The 25,431-nt window shown below is 40.9% G+C and overlaps 1 protein-coding gene across 2 annotated transcripts in view; it reads right to left on the reverse strand.

Annotated features, from left to right (window-relative positions):
- The window catches only part of MAP2K4 (mitogen-activated protein kinase kinase 4), a 74,727-nt gene that overhangs the window by 24,596 nt on the left and 24,700 nt on the right, over positions 1–25,431 (reverse strand). The window contains exons 3-4 of one of the 2 annotated variants that reach the window (XM_026051420.1): positions 13,583–13,678; positions 7,326–7,500 (exon numbers count right to left, since the gene is read on the reverse strand). In XM_026051420.1, coding sequence (XP_025907205.1) covers positions 7,326–7,500; positions 13,583–13,678 — 271 coding nt within the window. The remainder of the gene's footprint in view (positions 1–7,325; positions 7,501–13,582; positions 13,679–25,431) is intronic. The other variant, XM_026051419.1, reaches the window with a different exon arrangement.

Here is a 25,431-nt window from a genome sequence, read left to right on the forward strand (position 1 = left end):
CTTCAGGTCTTTCATCTGCCAGCCTGCTTACTCTACTGCATAAAGTCACTGTCATAGCCAAAGAAGTCACATATGTGCAAAAAGTGTTTTTGCAGCAGAGGCTTCAGGGAAGTCTGTTTTTAACATTTCTCTTTTTGGCCTCAAACTTAAACTGCATCAAATCCTCCAGGATAAAATATTAGTATAAATCCACAATGGGACAAAGCCTTCTGATATCAGAAGCAAGAATGCTCTGCTTTGCCCTAGGTAGCATCAACAGGACTCAAATTATATCCCAGTCCAGCACGCACAGGAAAAGATTCAGGTGCAGTGGGCAGTCAATAAATAAATAAATAAATAAATAAATAAATAAGTAAAAGCTATAAACGCCAAACTGAAAAGAAACTTCTTGAGCTGACAGCAAGAACAGGGCTGTTCTGTTCACATGTCATGACTCACAGCTGTCCTCAGCTGCGCTCAGCAGCAAAGCACACCACAGCAGTGCTTGCTATTGTCATTGAAGGGCTGGAAATTATCTGGGGAATTATACTGATTTAAGGATACAAAATGACCAGGAAGAAGGGTGTTTTAGTCCATTCACTGCTCAAGAAGAGAAGCTTTACTCACCCATCTGAAATATTTTTACTGTTGACAGAAGTATGCAAGGTCTTTCACTTATCCCAAATAGTTTCCCATCTCCTACAACAAGACTTACTCTCTTTCCCCATTTCCTTTCAGCCTCTTTCTCATTCTCTCCTTTCTCAGTGCGGTATCAGCAGCCCTTGGAGCACTGGTCTCCCTCTCAACTGGCTACCAAAACAGATGAATGAGACAGGAAAATCTTAAATATCTTAAGATTAAGTATCTTAATAAACAATAGCAAAAAGGCATCAAATTTAGAGAGGATACATACAAGTGCAAAGAATGGAAATGATATTTTAAAACAAAGCCATATCCCAGCTTGCAAAAATTCCTAGACTTTTCTTCATAGGGGAAATAGGAAGGACAGAGAAATTTGCCCCTTGACTGGACTTAATATACTAATGTGTCATCTACGTGGGTTTTTATGGACTATCTGGCTGCAGGATGAAGAAATTATGGAGACATAAATAAATGTTAAATTTCTGCTCTCAGGGATATCTGATATATAGTAACCTGTTTCGAAGCATGAGGCTGCAATCAGAGAAAACAATTTGTGAAAGCCAAGCAAAGGCTTGAAYATCTGTATTAAAGCAACAGATAAGAGAGCAAACAGAAAATACAAAGCAAAATGATGTGGAAGAAGCTCTGTGCTCTGAGCAACGAATAGCTCCATAGCTTACTAAGTCCTCTAGGAAGAACAGAGATCTTTTATGAATATTTTACAGGCTTGGCATCCTACCGAATTTTATGCATCTCCAAACAGCACYTTGACCAGCTTCTCTGATTCCTCAGTTGATGTTGAAATTGCTTCTGATTTTTTTCAGGACAAGTTTACACAAGAAGAAACAGAAGACTAACTATAAAATGGTCAAAACACTGTTAAGACTAAAGAGGAACCAAGAAAATGAAAACCAAGTCAAAGGGCATTGGCTGGAAATGAAAAGTACAGTAGGCAATATTGCGAAGAAAGGCAACTGGATTGATTTATATGGTAGATATTGGAATATGAAGAAAATTCTGCTGTATAAACACAAAATATCCATTTTCTTGGGTAAGGGAGAACTGAAACACAAGGATTCTGGACAAAAATGCCCCTTCCCCAGTTCACTTACATTCCTAGGCCCAGCAATTTGTTGCAGAAAAAATCCTTCAATAGAAAAGTGGTATAAGACTCTGTGGGCTATAACAGTATGCTTGAGGGTTAGCTGAAGCACCAGCCATTCTGCYAGCTTCTTGACGGTTGATTTTTCAGACAGTTCAAAACAACAGAACTGGAAGAGGAAGAAATAAGCAAAAAATCCTAATACTGAAACCCAAATATCAGAGGATTTTCCTACTGACAATGGYCTAACAAAGAAGGTCTAAGGATGCTGATCTGGTGGGAGAGCGGATTTGGRCACAGACGTCTGAACTGCACATTTCTGCCAACCTTCCAAGGGCTYGAAGACGTCACTGTTACATTCAGACTTCTAATCCTTTGCAGATTAAAGGTTAGCTATTCTAAATATGTGATTATTTTCAGGGCGAACTCTCAAAGAAAAAACTTTCCTAGCCTCCAAGGGGCCTTTCAAACACCCTGGGTAATAAAATGCACGCTATGTACAACATGTATTCTTTAAGTAATAAGCAAAGCTTCCTGTTCCAGTAGTGAGAATACTTCCTAGCTTTCATTCAGGTTTGGGCTTTTATTTTATTTATGCACATTTATATAAGCCTGGAAAATCAAGTATGTCAAAGATTTTTAAAGCCTTTTTTTGTGACAATGATCATCAAGGTCAGAGGGAAATGTAAGAATAGGAAACAAGCAAACAAACCCCTCAAATTCCCCTGAAATTTCACTTGAATGAAATAGGGCTTCTCTAAGCTTTCTTTGCTATACCAAAGACAGTCGCAGACTTAGTAGCATCATCAAGGAACAAGGCTCATAACCAACATGGAGTGGCCATGACAAAAACATGTAGTGATATTGGAGGGCAAATATCAAAGCAGGCTATCAAATGGTGTATGTTGTGAAGCCTGTGGACATGAATCAGAAATGAGTTCACCAGATCCTGGAAGGGAAAAGGAYTCTCTGCAGAGCCAGATCCATAAGTTACTTATGAACTTCTATGGACTGGCCCAAAAGAGTTATGACCAAAAAGAAAATGAGAAACTTGAAATAAAGACAGAGGACACCAGAACTGGTAACCAGACTAGGCAGAACTGTGGAGCAAAAACACTGTTGGGGCTGTCGGCAAATGTTTGCTACATTTCCTTTGCAGAAAACATGGAGTCTAGGAAAGAAACCTGTCAAGGAGGTGAGCAGTGAACGTAGGAGTGGCCTTGCCATCATGGATTTGCACAGACGGGGCTGCTACTGGACAAACTTGAGCTGTTCTATCTTCCACCTTGGAGAGTCTTCACTTAATATGGATGTTATTAAATTCTCAGGAAAATAAAGAGTTTCTTCTGGCAAGAGGAAGACTGCAATACTAGCTGCCTGACAGGAAGTCTGTGAGAGCCAATTATTTTTATTAAGATTGTGAAAACATACTACAATGTTTCTCCAGGAGAGGGAATGAAAGGTCTAGATGTAAATCCTTTGGTTACACTTCTCTTCGGGCTCCTTTGCTGTGTACCCTTCTTTCTGACATCCCTAGGAACAGGCCTGCTTCACAAGAGAAGGTAACAGGTACAAGAGCATCACAGAAAACACCAACCATCCACCTCCAAGAGGAGAGCCCAGCCCAGCGCCCAGCTCTCTGCTTCTGAGATGGCCATCTTGCTGCTCTGGCCTGTGGCCTGCCCCTTAAGGTCTCAGTCATGCCTTTGTGTTATTTGACTAGGTATTTATAGAAGCAAGGAGCGATGAAAGGGCAAGAAAGGCAGGAGCAGGCTCGTTACCAAAGGCCCCTGCTCGCTCAGTAGGGCCCCGGGAGGCTGGAGGCTTTGCTGAAGTGGTTTCACACCAGGCATATTCTCCTCTCCTACCGCTGACGTCTCTGTACCAGATGAGAGTTCTCTGACTCATGCAGGGGACTGGCAGGGCTGCTGGTGCAAGCAACCAGACACTCTCATTAAAGGTGCTAGAATGAAAGCTGCCAGGATCCATAAAGTGGCTGACTAGGCCAAACTGCGTGAAAGACAGGGAAACTGGAAAGTAGAAGAGAACTGCATCTCTCCCTTGTTATTTTGGTCATCTTTTAGCACGTGTAGGATCGCAGCAGAGGCTGAGTGGCTTTCCCTCAGTGGTAAGAAATGTGGACAGCGAGGGCAGCAAAAGGCTTTGATGAGAGAGCTCAGGAATGATGCAAGTGAGGACCAGACGGCCATCAGCAGGAGCCTGGGTGCTCTGCAGCATCTGTGTCACAGGGAGAATGACCTATACAAAGCAGAGATAATGTGAAAGGCTAAATTAAAACAAGCTTCAGAAATCAAAGACTGTAGAGCACCATGAAAGTGGTGTGACAAGCTAAAGAAAGAAAAAAAAAAAAAAAGCAAGAGGAAGGAGCTAGAGAGAGCACCTGATTGCATGCTATGGAAGAGCCATGTCTGCACAAGCTGAGAGGTGAGCAGGAGAACTGCGCAGAATCCCCCGTGTGCCTTCATGTAGCAAGAACTGCAATCAATCAGAGGGAAAAGGAACACATTCTCATCTGCTCGTTAAAATAGAAACATGGCATATTTGCAGAACTGTAACCTGTCCACAGCAGAACGAGGCCATAAGAGATGGTCCTCTGAAGAAAGCAACACAAACAGGACTCAGCCCTCTGRAAAACACACAGAGGAAAACTTGAAGATGCCCTGGAAAGCTGCCATGGGTAGTGAGGACAGCTGGAAGGGGCGTATGCACCTACTTCTTCTCCATCTAACCAGCAGCTTCTGGAGACATCTCTATTTCACTTATCAGTAAAGAGCAGCCGACAAGTTTTAGTCTGTGGCCTCCAAAAGCTATTTCCTCCAGCTGAATGTCCTTCTAAGGATGACTTTCSTGCTGCACTGATGTTGCTGTAACAGTTCTTGGGGAGGCAAAGGAAAAGCAGAGCAGAGCTACCAAGTAAGAATGAGGGCTTGGACATTCTGCAAGAATAAAGGCAGCCCTGAATGCCCTGAATATGGCACCATGCTATGCCAGAGAGTTATTAGCAGGTGCCATTTAGATCTTAGCTATGATCTGAAAGCACTATCTGAGCACTACACTTGCATGATTTCCTCTCAAGCAGCCATTCCCCTTCTAAACTTCCCTCTCTTAGGGGCAGGGAGTGGAGGGAGAAAAAAATACAAAAAAAAATCAATGTAATGGGGAAAATTCTTGCCTATAAAAGCAAGGAGAGACCACAGGGAGCAGCTGACTTATTTGAACACAGGTGACGAACAGGGGCTTTTGCAAGCAACAGCACCAACAGCTGTCAGGACACTGCAGGCTGAGTGACACACCAAGGGAGAGGGTAGGCAGTCCTTGGCACACAGGGCTTGCAAGGTGGAATAAGATATTGTAAGAACACAGAGAGAAATGCACAGCCTGGACTGCTGCAAAAGAAACAGTCTAAGCGACCTCAGAAAGAATGGCTTAATAGTTTGGGATGAACTAACAGCTAACCCAGGATCAACCCTGCTCTGAAAACTATCTGTCAAGTAACTATTCCAGCCTGGGAGACCTCACACTCTCCCACTCACAAATTTTCCTTTTCCCAGTTTCATGCTATGTTTCCACTGGGCCACATGGAATAGTGCTCTGTTTTGCTGCTTAGAGCTTCAAAATGAACACTGCTTCCCCAAGCTCTCCATCCTTCCTTCCCATCTCAGAGGTAAAAAAGTGTTTCAGGCTGAGCCATGCAGGCCCAAGGGGAGCGGGTTCAGAGAAAAAAAACATGCCTTCAYTCCAGCTCCAGCTTTGACATTTCAAGGTTCAGATACTGTAAAACAAAATTTGAAACTCTTTTTTTTTTTTTTAGTATTGACTCCTCAAGTCAAGCACTCTACTGGGGTGCAACCCACCTCCCTACTGTTGGGACAGGTTGTGCAGTGGGATGCTCCAGCTGAGCACTTCCAAGAGCACTGGAGCCCTCCCACCTCCCAGGCTGCTCCTGCATCATGGGTCTTTGACACTGGACACTGGCAAGACTGCTCTTTGATTCAAGGAGTCCTTCATGTAAGCACAGACTGGGACAAGAAAACTGCTGCACCAGTGGACTTGTCTATTCTCCATGATAGTGGCTACGCCAACAGTCTTCTCAGCTTGTAACCACTGTAGAGCTTTTGCTAACAAAATCATTGCTATAGATATGGGTTTTTCTACCCACAACTGACATGCTTAGGGTAGCAATACTATTCAGGCCACATAACCTAGGCCTGAGGACGGGGATGCCACAGTAGCACCATTTAACACACTGGCATCCTTTCACCATATCTGCATTTTTCAACATCTGATCTGCAAACTCCATCTAGAAGTTCCATCAAGGCAACTAAGAGAAACAAGCCTTTAGCTACACGGACTGGAGCTAACTCCATTGGAGATTTTCATGTCTAAAATAGTAGAAATATCAGTGCCCTGGGATTCAAAAAGCTCAGAGAGACCTGCCCAATATCCCTGTACTGTGAGGAAGTCAATGTTTTTCAGAGAAAAGTTAGAGGATGGTGGTTACTCTGGGTGTCCTGACATACTTGAAACAAGTATGAATTGCTTTCCCAGTAGCCAGTGCTTAGACATGTCTACCTGATACGTGACACCAGCAGCAGTGAATATTTCCAGAGCAGATCAGAGAATATTCCAAAGAAGGCAGAGAGAGCTGAAAGAGTGATGCAAAGCTGTGGAGTTTACAGCTCTATTCTACTCTTTCATTAGAGCCACAGGAGCACTCACAAACGATCTCATCAATGGAGCTAAAAATCTGATGTCATTAGTTGCCACCCAGGAACAAGCAAAGGAAAGGACATGAGAGAGAGAGAGAGAAAGGAAAAGGACGGAATGAAGGAAGGAAGGGCTGCTGTCCATCTCACCCAGCTCCTGGGACAAGCAACTCCTCCAAAGTCCCCAGTAAGCAGCACTACTACAGGCAGACAGAAATTACTCCCTATTGCCTAGCTAGGAGGTGAGGTGGCATATTGTTCTTAAGGAGAATTTCTGGATAGCATAAGAAACAACAGGGACAGTTCTGGAAACCACTACAACTCCATCTCCAGAGCAGGTTCAGCATAGTAAGCACAGAGCAAGGACACTATCACATAGTGACAACAGAAGAACATTCCCTGAAATGCATTTTCCCCATCCAGCTCCTCTTGGAAAGACTGTCAGCTACTACACCATGGTCAAATGCTTACGAAAAATGCAAAATTCAAGCCAATACCTTATTTCACGAAAAACACCAATGGATGTTAACTCATGCCTACTACCAGTCTAGGCTATGTGTGAACCAGTGACCCAGAGGTGAAGGTCCATTTCACATTATCAGTCTCCAGAGACATGCGATCCCCTCAAAACAGTAGGTTCCTAATAGGCATTTTCACAAAAGGGCACAAGCAATTACARGAGCTTCACAAATCACTTGACAATATGCCCATTATACAATGTATTTTCAGAAAAAAAAGAAAGAAAAAGCAGCCTTTATACTGGAAAGAAATAGAAAAGAGCAGTAGATGGGTGATAGATGGAAGAACATTAATTCTCCATCAGATTTCAACCCTAAATGGACTCAAGTACAAACATAAGTATGGGCATCACCTACTTTAACTGCCATAATTTGCCCACTTGGTTTGTGGACCATTTTGTTGACAGAACCATAAGCGCCTCGTCCAATTTCTCCAAGGTCTTTCAAGTCCTCTGCTGTAAAATCCCAATGCTGTTCAGGGGAAATCTTCAATTTTCCTGATGATTCAATGCTGTGTGTTCTCAGTCTCTCTCTGTCAAAAATATTGGGAAGCAATTTTTCCACATTTTAAATAGTCTGTAAATTTCTCTTTTTCAGCACTTGATTAAACATTTAAAGAGAGGGGTTCACAAAGGCTACAGCAACAATCTGACTCCACGCAGGATTTTGGTTGGGGGGGAAGGAGGGAGCAGGAGGGGGAGGGAGGATGTTAAATCAAAAATGACATTCGCTTGCTCACAGCTTCAATTAATGGCACATTTCTCCAGCTGTGGCATAAAAATCAATGTGTCTCATACATGAGAGTCATTCTACTCACTCATTTACACAGTTCTTTCTGCTTTGCACAAAATACATCAGGCTTAAAGCAGGATCTGGTAACATGCAGAACCAAGAGTCTGAAGAGCACTCCCCAGTCCCAGAGCCCCAAAGCTTCTACAGCTTTACACCGTTCCACTCCACAGCAACTGTCTCATTTTCAGTTTGATTTTTATTCCACCCGAGCTATATCTTCTCTTTGTATCAGGGGGACTTTAAAGAGGGCTTGCTCTTAATGGAAAACTGCAATTAATTTCAAAGCATTTTTAGATAACCATTTGATTAAAAGAAAAAAAAACCAGAAAAGCCTATGATTTATAGTCTATTAAAAAAAAGAAAAAAAGAAAAAAAAAGGCAGTGTAAGTTGTGACATCTGAAAACACAAATTGCCTATTCAATTGCATCTTTTTCAAACACTTAAATTAGTGTTCTTGGGCAAACATTGCTCCCCCTGAAGCCTAAAGGATTTTGGTCAAGTAAGGAGCAGAACGGTGCTCAAAGTCTATGGGAAAAAAGTAAAAGACTTCCACAGCCACTTTAAGGTGTTTTCAATTACTCATTCAAATGCAGTAATGCTATCACTGATTTAGCAGGAAATGTACATGCATTTTCAACATTTTTGAAATGGTGGCTTAAAAAGCCACACGAGTTTTGACGTTTTCATTAAGTAATGAGCATAAAGTCCTTTGGTCATAAAGGATGTCAAAAGCCTGGGGTTCCTACTTTAAAGCAGCAGTAATAGCATTAAAGATGCTTCTCAATGTAGGTCATGCCAATCTCACACACACGTTAAAGCAGACAGGTATTTTTAACCTCACGTACAAGGGAGAGTCTGTCAAACTAATCGTTTGGACTCTGATCACTTCACCTGGGCATTTGATTGAGCAACTGGCTTTTTCAACATCTGCTCCCAGGAGCACAACACACTCAAGATATTTGTTCAAATGCATAAAACTGATCAAGTTTATCAGCCAGAGGATAAGACCATGTTACGGCTGATTCAGTGCTGATAGATACAGCTATTTGTCAACCAGCAGCTGCAAGCGCTGTCCGGTTTGATGCTACGGTGGACCCAGACCTGACCTCCACGGGGTTTTATTTGGAATCTGGGTTTTGAAAGGGCAATGAGGTCAGGTCTAAAGGTCAATTTATTGGAGTAACTAAGGTTCCAATGGCTTCATCTGCTGCACGCCGGCTTCTTCATGGTACGTTGGTTTAGCACTCTCTGCGCTTTGAACAGCTGCATTTTCTGAACCTTTGACCCATCGGATGAACTATGTCCCCAAATTGTTCCCCTCGCCAAYATTATGCCATGACTGCCCTGTTCTGTCCCCTTCTCTGATTTTCCTAGCTTCCCATTTCCAACCTGCCACTCTCCAGAGCCTCCCTTCAGCTTCACAGCCCTTAAGAAYAATCAGGGGAAGACCTATTAATAGTCCTGTAGATGTTAAGTACACAGAAGTCTGCAGAGGCAGAGGTGGCATCCATTAGTTAGCATTATTTACATTCTTTGCGTTTTTGTGCATTTTATTCCTCAAACAAAACCCTGCATTGGGTTGGGTGTTCCATGGAATCTGCTTACTAAAAACCAATGAATGAAAATAAGTAAATAAGAGCAGAGAAAGGAAGAGAAGAGCAGAGAGAGAGAAAGAAGAGCTGAGGAAGAGCACAGAGAGAGAAAGGAAAACAAGAGAACAGAAACATGGTCTCTGTCTTGCCAGCTGTCTTTGCAGGCAGCTTACAGTGGAAGGAAGGCTACATGAATCAGCTACCACTTAACTGCTCAACCATCCTATTTTGTCAATACCATAAAAATACTTCTTTTGATGGAAGAACTAAGGTGACGAGCAGGGGAGGCACTGCTCAGTGGGCATTTCCTGCCTACCTCCTGTGAGCTGGAGGGAAGGAAGAAGCAAGACCATTCAAAAAGAGCAAAATCTTGTTCTGAAAGGCAGGAAAAAGGAAAAGGCAAAGAGGTATTTCCACAAGGTTGAAATGAGAGCGTTAACTTTCTGAATGAAACTTGTCCATCTCTGGTTTCCAAACAACATTCCATATTTTAGTTTTCAAGGTGGTAAAAAAAATGTTGACATTGTTTATTCAAAGAAAGCAATTAAACCAGTCTCACGTCTTTCCTTTGTCTGTTCCTCTGCCCAGGAAACTTTGCTTTTCTCATCCTATGGCAGAAGAGAAAGCACATCTGAATTCGTTCATTTCTTTTTAAACAAGAAGCCYGTTTCTCCCCAGCTGGAGTGTGACAGCAAATGTATGCATTGTCCCTGCAGCTGCGGGAGGGGGATCAAGCAGCAGGGATGAGGATGTGCGCTAGGAAATACTCTTCTCTTAAGGGTTATTTAGGTGCCTTCTGCAGCTCTGTTCTGACGTGAAGCAGAGTAACTCCAAGGAACTACAAAACTCCCCAGCCTACTTGGGTATATGGTTTGAAATGGGATGTACTGTCAATGTCCACCTATAAAACCTCAAATGTTTTAGACWGGCTTAATTCCAATTACTTATTTATGATGCCATCTGCCTTGCACCRTGATCAGAGTTCTTGCTTTTTTTTCTTTTTTTCAAATACCCAGAGAAATGATCATAAAAACAAAGGATGAGCTTGACAGAGTGACAGACATTTTAATATGTTTTGCTCATTTAGCTAGTTATCAGATGTAAATACTGCAGTTTTCCTTTAAGCCGCATGGCCTAGGTTAAAAATCATAAATGGAACACAATGATTAATTTTAGCATCAAAATGCTATGATTTATACCTGCAATTTTTAAAAGTAAAGGGGAAAAAGGGGAAAAAAAAAAAGACCCAAAGGATTTCAGGAAGGCAGCTTAAAAATGCAAATCCAGCACACAGACTCTCTGCATTGATATAAACGGGAATATTCAGATGTAAAACCAAGTGAAGCAATTTAAACAAATAAAGCATCAATGCGGTATGTCTATTACTAGATTTGCACTGCTGCAGATATATGAGCGCATAAATCCCCTGTGCAGACGTGCTCAAAAAATACAAGGCCTGCCTAAACCCTACGCTACATCCTAGTGCAGTGGCTATTATACTATCCTAGCTAGCTTTAGAGAATAGAGGAGTAACTGTATGGAATAAGGTCCAGTGAAGGTAATAGTCATGTCTAGTTCCTGTTTCTGCAGTTCATCAGATTTCCATGACTGTGTTTAGTGCTCATTAGAGTTTGCACAGATATTACATAAATCTCTTATCATTTCTTTTTAAAGCAGTACAACCTAAATCTCTCTAAAGCTAGCAATATTAATATGGGTATATATTCTTCAAAAGAACAGGATGCTTCAAATGGACTGGATGGGTTTTGATTGTTTAAACCTTGCACTAACAGCTAGAGAACATGGCCMTATTCAGATAATCCTTAAATAATTTTAAAAGAAGAATTTTCAAATACACCTTTGGGACTGTAACTCCTGCTGATTTGTCCAGCACTTAAGCTTTTAACTCCCTTTATTGCCCTTGAAAAAAAAATTAAATGCACAAACTATCTTAGCCTTAGGAGCTGGTGGCAATGATTGCACTGGAAAGACACCAACGTACGGGGCTTACTGCAGATGGTTACTATGCTTGTCACAGCAGTTATCCCAGGAATTAGGAACACCGAGCAAGACAACAACTCCTCCTAACAGTTGCCCTTTGTCAGAAATAAAAATGTTTGTGGATCCAGCTTGGCAGGAGGCACACAGACTGCTGGCGCCAGGCACCACAGCTGGGCCAAGGACAGTGTCACACACAGTCGGGACATCAGCTCACTCACTGCAGGCTTGGTGAGCTACACCCACACCAGAAAGTCTGCCACAGCTAAGAGGCCCCCAAAAGCTCCTGGAGAGGAACCACAGAGACATTTGGAAGCTTTTGGACAGGCTGTGTTAGTTATTCAAGCCCTGCTATTAGCACCTAACTGGAGGGACGCCAAAAGTTTTTTTAAAAAGAGCTTTTTTTTTTTTTTGGCATGAGAAAAAGGAGGACTGGGGAGACAAGCAGAGAAAAGTTGGTGTGTTTTTAGGCAAACTCGAAAGTTATCAGGCATGAAGCAAGGCCAGAAAGATGCTACAGGTTAACTGCCTAATCTACTGCTTTTTGCACTGCTTTGTTAAGAAATCTGGGGGATTCAGGGCAAAGAAACTTCAATGTGATGGACTCAACATTGCCGTTGGCATGAATAAAACTGATCTGCATAGGCAAAAAGATCCAGACAAACCAGCTGTGCTTTACAAGTCTGCCTAATGCCAGATTTTTCAAGAAAGTCTCTCATTAAAGCTTCTATTTATGCTCTGGCTGATGAAAACACATCACAATTCTAACTCTCCACAAGTTTGGTAAAAAAGATGCTGGAAACGATGGAATTTTAGACCCTGTTCTGTGGTCAGCATGGTCAATAAGCCAAAGAGGTGCTAAAACTTAAATCCAAACAAAAAAGCTTCCATACAAACTGCAAAGTTTTTATAACATTGTGCATTGTTCGCAATTTCAGAGAAAAAAAAATGAGGCCTATGACTCTAGCTAAAACATTTCTATCAACTATCTTAAATAGCCTAGAGAAGCTGCATTCCTTCTATCTAAATGCCCAAGTTATTTTTAAAACATCTTTTTTAGGCCTAATGCAAGCTAATGTTCATAAAACAGCAATCCTGTTTTAGATTTCGCTGGAGAAAACCTCCAGAAGAAAACCTGCAGTTATTTCTGGAGGTCTGAAAATGTTASTGGTCTTGCAAGACTTCAACAGATTCACGGGAAGAAATTTATGCTGAACAGTGAAAAAAAACACTAATAGGCAACGGAGGTCCCTTCAAGAGGGGCAGAACTAAAGTATTTTTGCTCTGACTCATGTAAGCTGTCTTGAGGCTTATTCTTATCACTAGTAACTCCAGATTCCCATGATGAAGAAGAGYTACAGGAAACATTTCAAATGAGGAAATAATTTAGTTCTGCATCTCTTCACTACTCAGATTAAAGACAAAAACATCTTTGCTCCCTATCGTCAAGAACAAGTGGCTGAAGTTCTCTCTTAGCATTTCTGTGGCTTTCTGTGCTCCTACAATCATTAGAAGCAAGACAGCAACGAAGCATGGGAGACTGCACAGACCCTTTCACAGCCCTTGAGTCTCAGTCCAGCACACGTTCGAGCTTGTTAAGACTCTCACTGAGTTTAAAGGAGGTTTGGCTGAGGCATTAAAAATGTCAACATTTTATATTAAGCTCCCTTGGTAAACTACTGAGTTACAATAAATTTTGATTAACCCTGCCCTTCACACAGAGGAACCCTCTCCCTTCGTCATGGTGAAACCTGTCCTGAATTTAACTAAGCATATTAATCTCAAACTCATTTTTATTACGACATGAACCAGACTGCAGCACAGTCACTGAACCTTCCATCCTTGGCTGGGTATCCTAAGCCTACACTAGTTTTAAACATGTTGGAATAAAGCTGAAAAGTCTGAGCTAATTAATTTAAAAAACCCTTCTGAGAATGCCGACTCTTTTTCTGAAACATTACATTTCCTGAGCCATGGTCAGCTATCCGTGAAAGAACAGGAAACAGAGACATGAGCACATTGATAAGAATCAACAAAGGAATCAGAATATAAATATATATGTATGTATTTTAATATTTTGGAAAATGATACTGAGATGCAATATCATTATCGTTACACAGAAATCACTGATGGAATGACGCTATTTCTGAGACAAATTCCAATACTTTACAGATGCCATTTTTGGGGATATGGAAAATAGTTGACAATGGCTAACAGACAGTTAAGCTTACTGTAGCCTGCTGGAAAGTTTCTGGATGAGGTCCGCTTCTCTCCTTTTGAAACTGAACGGGACAATGTGATTACTACCCAGTGTTGCTTGTGCATCACTTCAGCCAGGAAAAAAGTTGTGAAAATGACAGGAAAACATGGTGCTGTTATCACATGACACAATAACGCATAACACAATACTCATCTAGTCACACTACTTTTGGAGGGGTTAACATAAGAAATTAGTGAACTATGTATTTTTCTCCAATATTTCACCTGAAGACCCCTCTCTCACTAGCAGCAAAACAACAGTATATATAATTGATGATTAAAACTGTAATTTAACACATGAAATTGCAGGCAATTTGTTTTCTTAGAACAGTGGCAATTGTTATTTCCAATAGTACCATTATAATGATTAATAACATTATAGACTGATTAACCTTACTAACGAAATATCCATACATAACTGACATCTTGCCTCAAGGCACATTGACCATCACTGCATTGATATTCTTGTGGTACAGAAAAAAACAGAACTTACTAAAAAAGAATTCTAGCTTCCATTTTAGATCCACCAATCTAAGACTGGTGGTCTCTTCCATGTGGATTTGTCATTTCTGGTCTTAATGAGTAAATCTGCACATCTTAAATACACTATGTAATTTCTTTTTACCTCTAGAGCTGCACAAGTGACAGCTGAACCACAGGTTAATTACCATTCTATATAATTAAAGTCTTCTTTAAGAACAAAAATCAGGTTCTGGATCTCTGGGTCTCCCAAGCTTTCCACCTGAAAACCTCTCCTTTTCCAATATGTAGATCCGTTATCTCAGAACAGTCCTAGTAGTGCATGCAAGGTGGATTCTTACTAAGCATTTTGGGGAGAACAAACAGAAAACATACTTACAGGCACTTTACAAATGAACAATGAGCTATGTCCAAAGGTTCAGAAATGCCTACTTAGGGCTTTGTTCAACTCTTAATTGGAAAAACTTGAGAGAACTAAATAACTAGGTTATTTTCTTATATTTCAATTCCATGAAATATTTTTGCTTCAATTATTCTAACAAGGATTTTTTCCAATTTAAACTTTTGCATGTTAGAAAGCTCCAACTCTAGCACCAGAAAGCTAGAAACTCTCCAAAATATACTTCAGGATTTTTTTTTTTCCGTTTGTGATAAAAAAAATGTACCTAGCAGTATAATTTTTCTTGTGACAGACAAGGATAGATGGGAGACGAAGGAATAACCCAACTGCAGGACAGACACTGCCATTTCAGAGATGCATCTATAATATTCAGTGCCCAAAAGAGAGCTCATAACAAGACTAAATGGATCAAATCTGATTTATATTTTAAAAGTGTCCCTCCTATAAAGCATAAGATTCCTATATACCAGGAAAAGTAACTGCCTGTCCACTGTCCCCTTGCTTTGCAGTTCAATAGTATTACTAGAAGATTTAAAATTTCAGTATCATCAAATAGCTGTTTGGGGACAGATAGTTTTATCCACTCTCAGTTAGGGTCTAAAAGGATACAGAGACCCTCAGTTAGGGTCTAAGGATACAGAGTTCTGTAAGGATGCTCTGCTGGAGTTGGTTCAATAGCACAGAGAGTCACCTTTCCCATCCGTCACTGGCATGGAAATCCACCTAGAACATCAGGGCGTGAGCAGACCCAAATGGGGTAGGCAGAAGCCCCCCAGGTTCCTCAGAGATGGCCATCACCTGCACTCTGTTCTAGCAGAAGCTATTTGAAAAATGATTTTCAAATGATGAACACTTTTGTCAGCAAATGTATCCGTTACATTTGGCACAAAGGAGCAATTGTCCATCCAGATCTATTGCAAGCACATTTTAGAATGGAGAGAATTAAGACTAGCTCAAGGAAAAGACTTCTTAGGGTCACTATGATCTGCTGTATACAGACTTGGCTTTTTGGTCTGTTTTTTGGGGTCTTTTTGTTTGTTTGTTTTGTTTTTTGTTTTTTGTTTTTTTTTTTTTTTTAAGAGGTTTTCCAAAATAAGGGGACTTTCACGAYAGGGAGCTACAACATCCAGTTGAATCTCTTCAGAAGTCACTTCTTCAACCCCGTAGAGCAGCAAAACCACTTCAGCCCYGCAGGCCAGTTCCCACCTCCATCAAATCCATCCAGTGCACAGGCATGCCATTTGTATGAGTTCTTTTTTTTTGTACAGGGGCTCTTTTTCTCTGTGTGCATCCCATTCATTCAGCCTCTACTTGTGCAGATACATGCTGAAATCATTCATTTCAAGTGAAGAAAATAAATTTGTTGATGGTGAGCTGCAAGGTCAAGGCAGTGTCTGAATCTGCAGACTCTCTTTTCTTTTCCCTCGATTTCTTGATGGTTACAAGAGCCAAAAGGGATAATCAATTCCATCAGTTTGGACTCAAAGCAGAAGACTCAGATCACTTCTCCGTAACAAAGTGCAAGATATTTTACTAAAAAGAGGTGATCAATATTTGAAGAAATGAATTACATAGCTCTTTTCTGATGAAATACGGTGACCCTGAATATACAGAATAGCAGGGAGGAAAGTTTGGTTCTGCAGTTTGCAGTCCCTTAGGACTTCCTGAAGAAATGCACTTCACAAGGTCCAAACCAGCAAACTTCGTGTTCAAGGCCAACTTAAATCACACATCACAGTTATGTTCATCTGCACATAAACCCTTTCTTATTTTCTCTGTGTTACAAAATGATCAAAGACTCCTGTGGCTAACCATGAAACATTAAGTGGAGCTCATAAGTGACCATGACAAAGTCARAAACTAGATAAACCAGCCACACAATACAGCACAGATGATCCCTGTATAGAGGCATTTTATCCATCTCCTACTTTGATACCTGTAAATAATTATTCAAACAAAATATCCTCTCCCAAGAGAGGGTGCAGAAAAACCTATTTATGTATACATAYACACGTATACAAACACACAAACACACAGATATATATGCATATATATACACATACACAGAGATTTTACATAAGAACTATAATAAAAGCAGGTACTGGTATCTGCTGGTTGGCTCCTAGAAGGTAGTTAGACCTTAATGTGTAAAATTGGACAAGCAGCTGCAGGAGCAGAATTCACAAGAGACCTGGATCTGCAGACCTGGGACTCAAGAGTCATGAGCAGGATAACTGTCGGGACAAGTAACTAACCCACATGGTGCAAAGCAGGGTGCAGCTGAGGTTTCCTCACCTGAGCTTTGGGCTCTGCATCAAAAACTACAGTGGATGCTGTACATGCAGTTAGAAGACATACCCTGAAATTATTTCCTCTGCATCAGAGACTAAAATATGCACAGGAGGACAAACTGCTGGACCATCATTTTCTTCTCATAAGTCCAGCAGATTTTGTGTATTAAGAGAGTTGTTATTGTATCTGGAACAACATCCATGAGGAAGGGTGGAAACCTTGAATCTAGGCTTTCTTCGTTCTGAGGACTACATCCCAAGAGACTAAATTATAAGACATGTAGGATGGGATACTGGTTCTCCCCATTGAGCTTGGACCAAATCACAGCTAAAGAAGCAAGATTCATCATTCCAGAAGAAGAAATGCTGAAATGAAAATGCCAAGAAAGYAGTCTAGCCGCTGAGCAAAGATGARTAAGAGCATCTCCTACCCCTTGCTATTGAAATCAGTAGCATCTTAGCTGTTTTCAGAGTTTACCTTGCAAAGTGTTGAATTCAGATATGGGAATGCTTAATTTCCTCTCTCCTTTACACAGCATAGCAGCAATCCAGAAAGCTCAAGAGAGCCCACTGGCACTTTAGGGGATGGGCCACAAGTAACATACAGGTGCCACAAGACATTTTTATCAAATGCTCAAGTCCTACAGACACCTCATTGCCTGAGGAACGAAGGGAGAAATTTTGGGTCTCAGGCATATTTATCAATCATGAAAAACGTACTGTTGAATACAGACAATTAGACCCCTGAAAGCTAACTGAACGTTAATAAAAGGTCAGAGAGTGAAGCACATCATCCTTCCTCTACAAGGTATCAAATACAAGTTTTAGAATAGCTTGTAAAATTTGTCGAGTAAAATAGTTAGAAACATGCACCTCAAAAAAAAAAAAAAAAAAAAAAAAACAGAATAATCTGAAAATAAATTGAGATTTAAAAAATTCATTCGAAAATCCAATATAAATGGACCTATGCTCCCTCATTTTCCCTCTAATCCTCCAGAGGACCCCTAGGCTGTTTTTGTGTGCTGAATGCTTTTGAAATCTCCTCACACCAGGCTTTAATAACCTTTATATATGAACATGTACACTGCTGTCCTTGCTAGGGGATGCAACACCTAGGAACAAAGGAAAGGGGAAAAAAAAGGAGAGAAAAATGTGCTTGCATTAACAGAATAACACAAAAGGAACACAGAGCTGATATTGATTCTGAAACTACTTGACCTACTTCCACTTTTCTCAAATAAGCATTGCATTTATTACATCTTCAAGTGAATAATACGTCCAAGTGAATAATATGTCTGTGCTAGGACCAGATGAGTTCTTCCTGATATATGAACAGAAAGTTGTAACTCAGGAATCCCTGGAGTCTACTAAATACTAATGTTCCATCTGCTTCTCYAGCAAGACCTAGTACATTTGAACAAGCAGGATCCAAGCAGTAGAAACAAATAAATCCAAGTTCTTATACCACCTCAAGCTCTCAGTACTCCTGAAATTTTAAACTGCTTTCAAATAAAATCAGCATTGTCCCTCACCTGAAACACATCAAATCCTTAAATGTCGGGAAGAACATTTCTAAGTGGGCAAACAGACAGACAGACAACTTTTATACCAATGTCCTTGTTAGATCACAGAAACTGTTTCTGAAATATTCACTCCACAATGAAGTTTAGAAAGTTGGGTATTTAAACAGGATTGATTAAGCTCTGTAGGTACCTCCAGAGTAGCCCCCTGAGTGGGCTGCAAGCACCTGCCTTTTGCCATGAGTTTGCATGGTCTCCTAGACCATTCGTGTCCCAGTATTAGTATTCTGTACAGATTCTTATATGTGAATAAATAGATAGCATGTTTTGAGGACTAATAAAATTGAGTTTCCTTCGAAAACAAGCATTTCCACCTTACTTCTCTACCTCATAAATTTCTTATCTTCACAAAAGCAAATGCTTCACTTCTTTCCATCTTCCATTCTCTGAAGATTGATGGAAGTGAAGCACTTCAGAGAATCTCCTTACAAACCATCCAGATTTTCCTGGAGAAGGAAAACTGTATAGCACTAAAAACAATCTTAATAGAAAACATAGAGTAGTTATTTTGCATCTATCGCTTCCAGAAAGGACTGCTCTCTATAGGCTAGTGGGGGAAAAAAAAGGCTTAAAGAGGCAATGCGAGGCTCTGAATTNAAAAAAATACTGCTGCAAATTCACAAAATTCACAAAAAAAATCACAAAATACTGCTGCAAATTCACAAAAAAAAAGAGCTTAGGGTAGGTGTGGTCAATCAAAATCTCAGACTAGCCTTGGTAAAAACGTCTTCAAATAGCAGATCTACTTGAATTCTAAGATATTGAAGAGAGATGTTTTAAAAACCATACCACCTCTTTGTCATGGAGGCCACAGGGATTGCTGGCCAACTAAAATTGTTGCAAAATTCTGGAAAGACACACGAATGTTAAATTCTGACAAAAACTCATCAATATATCAAGAAARCCCCTCAAAAATAATATGTAAAAAGTGCTGCTCTAGCACTCAATCTACAGTGATGGTGCTATTAAAAGTGCAAACCTCTTCAAACAAATTTTCTGTGGACTCCCTCAAACATTTAAATGCTTTGACTGAGTTCTGATATCCCTTCTACTTCTGCTTAGTTGAAAACACAAATAAGCTTCCTGATGACTACATTTAGATACTGCAACATTTAGGAAATGTTGCAGAATGTTCACAAGGAAAAAAAATTGATATATTTTTCTACTGAAATCTCTAAGACCACGCATCCAATCATGTAATAGGAAGGTATCATGCAATAGAAAGGTGTCAGAAATTTGTAGCATTAAAGAGGTGGAATAGCTGTGATAGAAATGAGGAACAGTCAGGGAACTATTTGCAGGTAATTTTATCCAAGTAATTGTGAACATGACAGGTTCAGAAACTTTGACTTCATGTTTTAATGTTTTTCAGACAAATATTAAAAACTCTCATAAGGCATTTCCTATGGAACGCAGCCAGCTGTAGGTTAGGGAGCTAGAGAGCAGCCTGAAACCAAGTGCCAAAAAGATTTGGATAAGGGTAACAGGAGATTAAAAGAGAAACACTTGACACTTGAGAGAGACTTTGGGACAGCAAGAATTTTTTTTCCAGGTAAGGAGAGTCCTTAAACTACGCCGAAATAAAGAAAGCAGCAGAGTCTGAAATTCAACTAACAGGACCTCAAGCAACTTCTGAGGAATCTAACCTCAAAGTCTGTTAAATAAATGTCTCACTACACATCTGTTGGGCATCTTTCTGGAGAGGATGTTTGAATCTCTCAGATGTTACAAGAGGAAGAAAGTGCACCATATAACTCTGGAAGTTTAAGTGGTGATGAACTCAGAAAAAGACATTTAAGTGCTATAGGGAGGTTACACACCAACAGATAGCTGAAATGCTCCATTCACAATCATTAAAAGAGGTCATCTCACCTTGACAGCTTTCCAAATAGGACCACAATACACTGTGCTCAAGTTCTAGAGAGGTGGTACACCTAAAAGGCAGCACATTTCCCAGCTAATGGTCCCTGCTGTGTTCCTTGAGCAGGGGAGTTTGGACTAGATGATCTTTGGAGGTCCCTTCCAACTTCAACCATTCTGTGATTCTGTGAAATAAYATGCTGCAAAACAGAGGCCAAACAAAATCCTCTGTGCATGTTCTCTCTGCAGCAGGTGGATAGATGTACAATCTGTAATCTAAAATCAAGATTGAGACATCTGCACAGCAGAAGAGTACAGTGCTTCCCAGAAAACCAAGGAGCCAACAGCTCACTTCCACTGCACCCGAAGACAGCCAACACTGTGCAGACTGACACCAGGCAAACCCCATGCCCAGCTCCACCAGTGACATCTCCCAATGTTGTTCTAGGGTTAGTGTTATCTGAGCCTCCTTGCAGCAAAAGCCATCAATAGTAAGTAGCTCTATGGGCTTACATGCAGATAATTAAGTAATCTAATTTTGCTTGTGACCTAAATCCTCTTTGGATGGTGAACAGAGGATATAAAAGGTGTGACTGCTTCAGTAAGTTGGAAGTAGCAATTAAAAAGCAGCAGTTCTGGTATTTAAGGGATCACTGTAACCATGGCTGGTGATCTTTAGCCTCTGTAATATCTGCTGCAGTAAAACACAATTTTTGTGTTTTTTAACCTTATAAATCAGCAGTGCAGGCCAAACTARCAGAGCCATGTTATGGTCTCAAGCAACACCTCTCCAGAGCATCCACAGTACTTAGAGCACAGCAACAAYGTACCAGCTTTCCTCAATTTGACCAGGCTTAAGCAGGTGCAGATGCTTTCCTGGATTGGGAGTTCAGCTGTCAGTAAAGTATTTACATCACTCTTGATTGCACCCTTTCAGGTAAGAATTTCACTCTCTGAAGATAGTTTAACTAGCTGAACAACCACTCTGAAAAGATACTGCTCTGCTTTAATGGGGCATGCAAAACACGGACTTGGGGTTTTGAGATACAAACTGCTTAAATACTTTATTCTTTAAATTAATCTCTGTAATAAAGGCTCTATTCTATCTCTGCTCTGCATAGGTTGCATGCAAATTATGTACACTACCATGTTAGMTGCTCTATAGACAGGCTAGGTAGCATATCATAACTAGAAAACAAAGAAACACTCCCTACACTCATAAAATAGCTTTGGTAGTAACAGCCACAGTTGGACTACCCAAGATGCTCGCTCTTTTTAGCTTTTTCTTTAAGTGGTCATGCTCGTGCTTCATTAGTCACATGCAGCCAGAAATCAGAATTCATCCTCATTCCAAAACTTCTGCCTTGATTCCTGTTGCTTCACTTCACCCTGGGGCCCTGCCCTAAAAGATGCCATCACAGGAACCAAAACCACCTCACCTCTTATAAGATCAGTTACTAGCTCAACTTCTGAGAGAAGTTCTGGATTTTAGCAGGCATCAGCATTTTAAAAGCACTGCCATTAGCACACAGATCATGATGAAAACTCTGTTTAATTGCATAATATATTCTACCCATGCAATAGTACMTACAGTAGAGAATTTCAACAGTCAGCTCAAGTTCTGCCCATCCATAGGGCTAGAAAAGCCATGTACAATGGCTTTTAGTTGCAGAAAGGCAAAACCAACTCTCTGTATCACCAAGGAGGGAGATTTCAGGGAGTCAAAGCCCATTTAATCTAGATTATGCACCTAGCAATGTACCTCCAATTTCAAATCTCATTCAAACATAGCCTTGGTCAGTCTCCTGTTTACAGGTCACTTCAAAAACGCCTAATTTTACCAGATGTTCTAATTCAGAAAATACTAATGGCAAAATCCTCGCCCCACTGAAGATGTGGGGAGTTTTGCCAYCCGTGCCGATGAGTAGGACTTAGTTGCAAACTGCACTGAGCTCTGTCAGCCTCCTCCTCGCTCAGTCTCCTGGACATCTCTAATGAAATGTTGCTCCTTCAAAGATGTCCCAGCGCGGCTGATAAGACTTCAGGGAAAGAAGGGCTGGGCAGTGAGATGTATTGGCAGGGAGATGTGMTGTTGAGATACGGGCATGGAGGAACAAACAGGAACACCGGGGTGCTTGACAGTTCCCCTCACTACCAGTCAGAAACTACAKCCCTGGACATCTCTCATCTGCAGGGACCACATCAAGATGTCACTGCTAAGCTCGGATGTCCCAACCACTCACAGACTCTGTCTGCTCTGCATGCTGCACAACTAACCTGCTCTCACCCAGGCTGTCCAATCTTTCTTCATGTTGCTTTGCACATTTGTTTGCTCCCTACAGACCCATGGCAGCACACTGCTTTAGGATATATCCCAGAAGGATGCAATCCTGTCCTGAGAACTGAGCTGTAAGATGTGGCTCAAAAGCACTGCAGAAGATGGGAAAGATAAGACAGCAGTGGAGGGGGAATGGTTTGGGCAAGAAAATGATTGGAGAACCTGTGCTCCAACTTTCTCCATTACGTAACAGCTTTTCTCCATCTGGTAGCAATGTGTTAGCTACAATCTCTTTCTCAGGACAGAACCTAACAGGGACCCCGACATATTAACAAACAAGTTTTCTCTCAGGCAAACTGTGAAGTTCTGGAAATAGCTTGCTAACAGGAGTATGACTTGCYGGATCCTATACCACAGCTCGCTAGGTTATAGACGGTTTATCACATGGTTTGCAACAACAGAGAAGTACAGCTAGTAGTCCGGGATATTCCAAGGCTCTTAATAATTTCATATCTTGAAATTTGGATTTCATAGCATTTCAAATATTTATTCCAGATAGCATGCCAATACAAACAAGCAACTAACAGGGATGGATGGAGTCATAGACCAAACACATCAGTCCCTAGTGTGTCACCTTTCATTGCCTTCTGTGGAAACCAGATCAAGTTCTGGCTTCAGTTCACTTCAGCCAATATGAGCATTGCCTCTTTCTTGCAAAAGCTGAATTCTATCCCTGGTTTAGGGTAACTCCCTCCTAATAAAAATTATTTCCTCCCCAACTTCTTTTCCAACGCTCCTAAGACCTTTCACACCAAGAAACAAACCCTAAAAACAAGACTGAACTCACACCTTGATAGGAGAGGCAAGGGCCATACACGTTTCACAAGTGCATAAAGCCAGCAAACGGCTCCTCAGACCAGTAAGAGAGATCAGAGACTGCAGATCATGTTGGTCTCTTGTGGTTACGCCTTCTCCTTGATGAGTATGGCCACAACTGATGATCTGAAATTTTAAAGGTCGTATCTGGCATGACATGTTCTTTTATCTTCTATTTCTACTGCTTCAGGAATGTTGTTCATATGGAAGCTTCTTCCTTTCTAACAAATGCTGCTCTAGTATGAAGAACCCCGTTTTGTTACTTTGCTCTCTATTTACATAATAAGAATCCACATTCTTACCTGAATATCCACCAATCCAGCCTGATCAGTTCCCCGATCAAAACCTGTTAATCAAGCAAAATACAGCTAATAGGCAATTTACATCCTGTGGCATCTGCAGGTCGCTAAACTGCCTCCTCTCAGCTCCCCAGAGGTTATTGCCAGAGCTCAGAGAAGAATGAGGCAAAACCGTATTTGATGAGGGGAAGCTCTGCCCTTCTGGAGGCAGATACAATGGGACAGCCTCCGGATTGGTGGATCCAAGTCACAGAAACCGAAATTTCATGTGAGAAACTGACCTCTCTGTATCTTCAGATCCACCCATCTGGACCAATAGGATCTACACAGGGAAATCCACAAAAGGAAGTGTTGAGCCAGCACTTATCGTAACAAGTCAAATAGCAGCAACAAGACCATGTCCACTTAATTCCATTGGGCTAAGGAAAAGGAAACAATTCAGTAAACGGAATCATGAATTAAGAATGTATCTGAGCCAAGTGGTCTGGAATATCCAAATTAAATTTAAAATCTAGAAAGTCTTCTAGACAACAGAAGACAAAACAACAAAAACATTCCAGCCTACCCAGAGGACCAGATATGGAATGCAAATATAYTGCAGTGATGCACCAACTGTGAGGAACAGCTCTTGGGAGAAGGGCATGACCAGAAGATGTTATCATTGCCTTTGAAGTACAGAATCCGTAACAGACAATAGAAAGATGTGAGGATATAATAGCTATATCCAAGCTTATTCAACCTCCATACAGAGAAAACAGTCCAACCCACAACAACCATCCCTTTCAACTAGAAATGGTTATTAGAGCTTGTAGTTCCACAAGAAAGTTTTAGTGCAGACACATGACTTTCATCTTCATTTTTTGATATTTTAATATCTCTCATATCCAACCCAAAACATTTCCAAACTTTCCACAGCAGTTACACTGTTCACCAGCTCAGAATCCAACCCATGCCAGCAACTGCAGTCCCCACGAAGAGAGAGAAGCACCTTCTTAACGGACAATGTTGGCAATCACTTGAACAAACATGGAACTTAAGATGTCTCCAATTAACAACAGAAGCTCTTCTGTTCTAGACAGCAACCACTGTGACAGCCAATGAATCCAAGACAGAGATCCATGTAGATAAACACAGAAAAGTCAAATCTCTAGAGAAGACTGATAGGAACTCACTAGCTGAGACTAAATCCCTTATATATTGAAGTGAGGGAGGCCTGAGATAGGAAATGGTCCAAGACGGGCTTTAAGAAATTCTTTATGAGGGTTTAATGATATTGAAGGAGAGACACAGAAAATGGAAATATAAAGCTTAGCCCTACAACCAATTAAAAACTGTTCTAGAGAGGAAAAGAGAAAAAAAGGAAAAAGAGAGGGGGAGGACTTGTTGGAAAATTCACTTGAGGTGGTAGGAGTAATCTTCCAAAGKACTGATGTAAAAATCTTTATTTTTAATTACCAGAAACATATTTCTAACACAGTAAAAGCTTGCTTGAAAATCTTCAGCATGAAGGAAGCTACCAGAAATAGGAACAGACCATAGAGAGTATATCCTGGGGAAACAGAAGGAACTCAGCTAAAGGAAAGAGGCAGCAACATGCAGAGCAAAGCAGAAGCACGCTATAACCAAGGTCACCCCTGAAGAGTCCAGGCAGCAGGGAAAGCTTCACGTGCACTTTGAGATTTGCCACTGAGAAAACTCTTGAGACCAGCAGGGAACCTAAATGGGAAAAATTTGGTGTATCTTTGCATGTTATCTGG

This window comes from Nothoprocta perdicaria, unplaced genomic scaffold (assembly GCF_003342845.1).
Source record: "Nothoprocta perdicaria isolate Ctin4 unplaced genomic scaffold, notPer1 scaffold_75, whole genome shotgun sequence".
Lineage (NCBI taxonomy): Eukaryota > Metazoa > Chordata > Aves > Tinamiformes > Tinamidae > Nothoprocta > Nothoprocta perdicaria.